General features: G+C 41.1%; 1 protein-coding gene across 1 annotated transcript; it reads right to left on the bottom strand.

Moving 5' to 3' along the window:
- Window positions 1–449: 449 nt before the first annotated feature.
- Window positions 450–5,539, bottom strand: OSTM1 (osteopetrosis associated transmembrane protein 1; the record flags this gene model as incomplete). Its single annotated transcript, XM_009584161.1, has 5 exons — window positions 450–1,029; window positions 1,336–1,501; window positions 2,298–2,462; window positions 3,792–3,889; window positions 5,425–5,539. Coding segments are annotated over 5 exons (600 nt in total), but the record flags the coding sequence as incomplete, so codon positions are not given.
- Between the last annotated feature and the right edge of the window lie 1,301 nt (window positions 5,540–6,840).

Here is a 6,840-nt window from a genome sequence, read left to right as displayed (position 1 = left end):
CCCTACAAAGTTCCTGTAAACACCTCTGCATTAAGCCATAGCAAGCTCTAGACCAGGAAATTCAGCATCTCCAGTGACTTGACTTTACCTCACTTCTTTACAAAAGCAAAAACCCCCCAAAAAAACAAAAAAAAACACCCTTGAAAATTAAAAAGGAAAGGAAATAACACAATAAACAGACAAATAGTGAAGCATTCAGTTACCCAAGCAGACATCTAAAACAAGCCTCTGAAAATTTAACATTTGAAAAGCAATTATTTTAGTGGTTAAAGTGTGCAAATGACTAAATATGCCACCTGTTTCAGAGATAACCAAATATTGTAGTCATAAGTGATTATTATTCATGTCTAGCACTGGCAGTTCTGTTGCTTTTGTTGCTGGCTTTGGACATTAAATATTACCACTTCCTCCACATATTTCATGCCTCCCCCCAACTCCCCAACAGAGACCAGCAGCATGACTTTAGAGAGAGGTATCAGAAAGATGGGAACTTTTCTTTTTAAAGGTTTCCTGTCCATCCCAAGTCTAGCAAAACTGAATATTATGTGGAATTAAACATCAAATATTACATCAAGTTTTGTCCGTCTATGAAAATCACCTCAAAAAGATTCAGAATCTCAGGTTTCTCTGAAACAAATACGATAAATTAAAGAGGAAAAAAACATGCCAGGAAAGTGTAGCTATTCTATTGATGAGAAGTACAAAAGCTTAGAAACAGAAAAACACCAGCTTCAGCCTGAGACTGAAAAAACCCACATATTTTTCAAAACTAGAGTCCATACAGTGTCACACAGCCCTGCCTTGTCATGTTTGATAATATCCTCGCTTAGAAGTCAGACAGCATTTTGTTTAACTTGTGTTGCTCTGTATCATTACACTAAACCATAATTAACTCCTCTTTTGTGCCGGCCTCATTCCAACACAATTGTATCCACTGTATACCAGCAGCAGTTCTCAGGTTTTGTTTTGCAGCTCAGCTGTATTTTTCTTGGATGTTCACAAGACTGGCATTTGACTGGATGCGCTTGGCTAGAAAGGGAAAAATTATATGAAAATTAAACACAAAGAATTTCACAAAACTAGTCTCTCCACTCCCTCTATTTATCCGACACAGACTTGCAAACAGCTTTCTGTTCACGTCCAGAAACTTTAATGAAAAGATGTGGCTGAAGCTCTTTACTACCCTTCTTCAGGGGACAGCAGCAGACTAATAGTCGCTATTAGCACCGTCAGCACAGCTGCAGGCAGATCTGGCTGGGCCCCCGCTCCCACAAGAGCCAAGCGAGTCCCTGGCACCACCCCACTCTAACAGTGAATGCCAGCACCATCACTTACGCAAAATGAGTATCCGTTTCTTCTGCTTCGAGTGAAGGAAGCTACTAAGGTAAAAAACAATAGGTAGGAAGAGAATAAAGGATGAAACTGCAATCACTGGGACTGTATCACTGCAGGGAACAGAACAGTTGAAAGTCCTGCTCCAAAGCTTCCGAGTGATGTTCATCTAAAAGAAAAACATAAGCAAGCCGTGAAAGCGAGCACATGCATTTCTGCTGTGCTGCATGGCAAACACTCAGGCCTCAAGACGTTCAAGTGTTCAAATACGACCTCAGAAAATAACCCTCTAACAGATCTCCCCCCACCAGAAGCAAGCATATCCCTGAAAATGTAGAAACAGACAATTTAAATGGAGCCAAAATTTCACGTCAAAACTTCTACAAGCTTCAAAACCAGACTATACTCAGATACACTGTAGCGTTGCCACATGCCTGTTTCCCAGAGAACTCACTGACAGCCTGCGGGGACAGGGCCAATCCCATACTTTCAACAGCACTCCTTTTGCCCAACCGCTTAAAACCCCACAATATAACAAACCTTTTTCCAAACGTATGTCGCCAATGCTGAGGACCCCTAGAAACAGCTGCTGTAATTACACTGGCTAGAACAATAGCAGTAAAGCTTCGTATTAAAAGCCAGAAGATGAAGACGATTTTTTTTTTTAATCCATCCCCTTCGCAGTAACAAGAAATTAAAGTGCAGCTACTTAAACTGAAATGCACTGGGGTGATCAAGAGCTTCAGTCACGCTCCTGCTGCATTGACTGAGGACAGGACCTAGCAAGACAGCCCCACCGGGCTAACTTCTTCCTCACGGGACATCAGCCTGACAAAGGCACTACTGCCAGTACTGTCCCACCCCGAAAGGGAAAAGGCAATCCATAGCAAGACAAGCACAAATGGCTCAGATTAATAAAGACCTCCATGACAAGGTCTCCCTGTTGAGTACTAATAAATACTTACTGCATCTTCCACGTCGATACACAAGTGTGTGGAGTGCCCAGACTCACCACCTTGCCTGTTCATCCTTTGCAAGTTGTTATACAGGTCATTCAGCATTTTGTAGGTTTCGTTGCAGTTTTTACATACTTCTGTGTAGTTATTTGGTGACAGATAGATGGTTTGTCCCTAGGGTTATAAAACTTTGTATCAGTGCTCTTTTAAGGCATTATAAAAAAAAACTTGAAAAATAGAGTCAAGTTTGAACGAAAAATCCAGATTTTTAGCATCCTAGATTAAGTAAAGGCCCAGACAGACAACTCACATGAGAATGCAGGAAGAAAAAGGACCAACTTGAATTCACTAGGGACAGGACCCATTTCCTGCAGGTTCTGCATCTCAAACTGTTCTTTGAACTAGCAGCTCTTTTATTTAAACACTTATTTTTAAAGTACCAGTTCCCACAAAAAAAAAAAAATTACTAGTAATTAAATGTTATTCTGGAGCCAGAGATACCAGGTTCCTTAATGGGGGTTTTTTTGTTGTTTTTGTTTGCCCATACCTAACAACTGTTAGGTTGCTACTGCTGTTTCCATATTGACAGGGACAGACTGTGCCGTAGTTATCTTTTTCATTTGTGGCCTTCACCACTCCTGAATGCAATACGACACACCTGAAAACAAAACTACAATCTCTAAAGATATTCCAACCCAGTAATGGTTGTACCAGCTACCCAGCGACCACTGGGTGAAGTTCTAGTTCTGACATTTGAACTGATCGATAGGCCAGTCCACGCTGCTCCTGACTAAGGCCTATAAAGGTACATTTCCTAGAAATCATTAATAATAAAAAAAGCAGACAGTTTCCTCAGAGATTGTTCCATACCCATAATTTCCCACTTTTACTATTGAACGATCCCAGAACTTGGCCAGTTTCTGATTGAAATGGAATATGCGTGGTTTCTTGGGCTATTTTCTTTAGGGCATTTTCTCTGAGGACAATTACCACATTTATTTCACTAAGTTAGTTATATCGCCTTTGCAATATGGACAAACTTTAACTACCCATAGTTTTACTAGTCAAAAAGAATTGTTACAATGATTTAAGGTAGCTGGTCTTTCTGAACTAGTCTGTATGATCAAAAGGTTATTTAAAGATTGCATTGTTAAGTCAGAAGACAACAATTCAACAAAGAGATAGAAAAAGAGACTTAGAGCATGCAGACATGCTGTTTCTTACTATATAATTATCAACTATTGTGAATTCAGAAATTCTGATGTGAAGTAGCACTGCAATTACATACAAAATTAAGTCAAGGTGAATATCAATTAGAATTAATTTTAGGCTCTCAATCTGTAAACATCTGCACTTTGCAGATCATTGCTTTATCTGCCTAAAATTCACAAACTCACCAGCAGTTTATTTGCCTAATCTGTATCTGCAGTTTATTCAGCATAAATAAAATTTTGCTAGCAATTAGAGGATTTAGTGCTTCTCTTAAATACACAGCATAAATACCTGAAGGTTATGTTCAAAACATGTCAGAGATTTATTGAATAAATCCAGGAATTCTACAGTAGAATTTGATAATCCCTCACTGCTGTTCTTTAAACAATCTGTCAAAGAGAAAGAAAAACATCAGGATATTCTAATTTCTAACATTTCCATAGCCGACAAGTCCCAGACACTCCACTCCTGCAAAAAGAGCTCTTGACTATAAAAGACAGGTCTAGTCAACACTGCGGTTTCCTTATCTGCCTGCCACTGATGTCTCAGACCTGCTGACCTAACTCTTCATCGAGAACGTATTTCAGAATTAATTGGCTTTGATTAAGTGAAAGATGAAGACTATCATCAAGAGCTTTCTGAAAAGGGGGTCTGAATTATCTTTGGACTTTAAGATAAAACAAGACATTACTTTTATTTTCTAGCCTGCAAATCTGGCTTTGCCCAGCAACAGTAACAGCCATTATGTGAAAGCAGAAGCACCAGCAGTGGAGCTGAAACAGAGAGCACCCAGGAAACAGCTAGACCATGAACGTAATAGTAGAAATCAGAGTGTAGGTATTCTTGTTTAAGAAAAGAGCTGACCATTTCACCAGCTTTGAGGGGAGTTCTGGGGCTTTCCTCGCAGTCATAGGCTCAACCCTACCATGTTACTGCCTCCATCCACCCCACCCCACTTCAGGTGCTCTAACCAGACAGACCCTTGAAAACAACAGTGGTTTGGGAATTTAGATGTTCAGTAACAGCACCGTGAGAGCAAAGCCAACATCCTAGAAAAGTCTCCTGAAAGAAGGAAGCGCCATCAGTATTGAGGGCGAGCATTCAGCTGGATTCTGGGCAGGCAGCACGCAGGCCACAGGCTAAGCCCAGAGGGACAGCGCAGACCACAGAGCTGCCCCTGTACTGCCTTTCCAGCCTTCACACAGCCCAGACTCACAAACGAAAACAAACTCTTCTGGGCTCTCAAGGGTCTCTGCAGCAAACCCAGCGTCTTTAACACTCAACTCCACAGTGCTACTCCCACTGTTTTCTAGTGCACCTATTAGTGCAGGGTCCCACTTCCCACAGCAGGGGAATGGCAAAAAGCCATAGTTTAGCTGTAAGTGTGGCACAGCACCATCAGCGTGGGGACAGCAAGCCACAGCGATAGACTTGGACACCCTCCACCCATAAAATGAAACAAAAAGCATCTGTGGAGGCAGATACTGTTCAATGTGTAAGCATTCCAGAGTTACTGACTTTATTAACAAACAAGGAAAAGTTTCTTATGTATGTTTTTTTAAAAAATGGGAAGACTGGGAAAAACAGAAGAAACCGCAATGAAGCTAAGGAAAGTCTCCCGCAGGGTCTGTAGATCACAAAGAAAACTAACATGACTACCTTTTGAAAGAATAGCCTAAAAGAAGGATTTATATATAACAACTAATTTTTCCAATAGACTAGTGTCCTCACATTTTGGCAGCATCTGTTATAAAATAAAAAGCTCCTCCTCACCCTTCACTGGAGTGGCTCTAGTTTAGCATTTTTATGTTATATACTGCCTGTATTTAAACAAATACATACAATTCTAATCTGTGCAAATTTTAGGGGCAAAGTTAAGCTAAGTCATAACAGTAGCATGTAAGCTACAGAACGAGTCACGTACTTGCACAGTTGGCTGCCTCCCAGGTTTCGTTAAAGAACTCCGAAAGGGTCACAACTATCTGCAGCCTGTCTGAGGTCAAGATGCTTTTGGCACAATTGTGGCTCTCAGAAGAATTCTAGAAGAAAAAAGGAAACAACAAAAAAAGCAATCAAGTGTTAAAAATACAAAGGGAAAATTTTGAAACGTATTTTAGGCAAGCACAGCTAAACAATCACATCTCATCACATTGATATTTCTAGAATAGGCAGAGCAGAACTGACGGAACAACAAAAATCTTTTGATTCTCCAAATCATACTATGAGCAACACAGCCTACCGCACGTGGTCTTTGAAGACCTAACTAGGACAGCGTGCAAGTCAGTCAAAAATACACGACTGCAAAGAAAAAAAAAAAAAGCAAGCAGAGAGACAGGGCCCCCTCTGCCAGGTAGCTCATATTCATCCATTTCTGGGCTGCTGCCCCAGGAGCCAGCTCAAGGCCCGAGCAGCCAAAGAGAAGGACATTTGACTGCAGGAATATTTGAAGGAGCTGAACCAACAGACTGGCCTCAAACCAAAACAAACTCAAACAAGAGAAAACAATGTCCAAAACCGCTGTACCAATGTACTGTGTCAGCAGCAAACTTCCCCCCGCTGCAGCAATACCAGGAACGCTGTCCCCCGCAAAGCAGCGCCCACAGCCACTTCCCCAAGGCCATGACCAGGCCGGGCTGTCATCCTCCCCAGACGTAGGTACCACGCTCACCTGATTTTAGCGAGCCACCCGACGCACCCCATCCTCAAAGCAGGCACTGGCACAACTCTTACAGCAACTTATTCTCTGGACCAAGTTAATAAAAAAATGCAGAGCAACTAAAAAAGCAGTTACAGAACAAACAGGAAGTATCCCTATCAGAATTCAGAACAATGTTTTTCTCCTTCAAAGCTTTATTTTCTCCCTCAAATCATTGATACGAAACCATGATCTCCAGTCAGCTGACTCCTGTGCACTAGCTCCCGGTTTCTGGCTGCTAAATTGACTTAAGCACTTCTCAAAATTGCCAAAGGTGCCAAAAGCCTCTTTGATAAGTGTCGTGCAACATACGAGAAAATAATCTCTTTAATGAGAAACATGTTCCTTACAGAGCTTTATGAGAGATCCAGTTTCCACCTCTCTTATTTAAAAAATAAACCTGTTTTAACAAAGAAGTTTTCCCTGGCAACTCAACTGCAGAAATGAATATTGCCACATCTGGTAACTCCTACGTTCACCCGCTTTCATTTCTACTAAATTACAATCAAATATGCAAGAAAGTTGTTTATGCAGAAAGCTCTCTGTTTGCTTCATGAAGGCCTTTAACTGTGAAACTTCCTCACCAGCTGGACTCATGAGTGGGAAAAAGCACTTTAAATCCAAAACTGAATCAATCATTCCTTA

The sequence above is a fragment of the Fulmarus glacialis genome, unplaced genomic scaffold (assembly GCF_000690835.1).
Source record: "Fulmarus glacialis isolate BGI_N327 unplaced genomic scaffold, ASM69083v1 scaffold14458, whole genome shotgun sequence".
Taxonomy (NCBI): domain Eukaryota; kingdom Metazoa; phylum Chordata; class Aves; order Procellariiformes; family Procellariidae; genus Fulmarus; species Fulmarus glacialis.
Note: the sequence above shows the minus strand (reverse complement) of the source record. Positions and strands in the feature narration are given on the sequence as shown.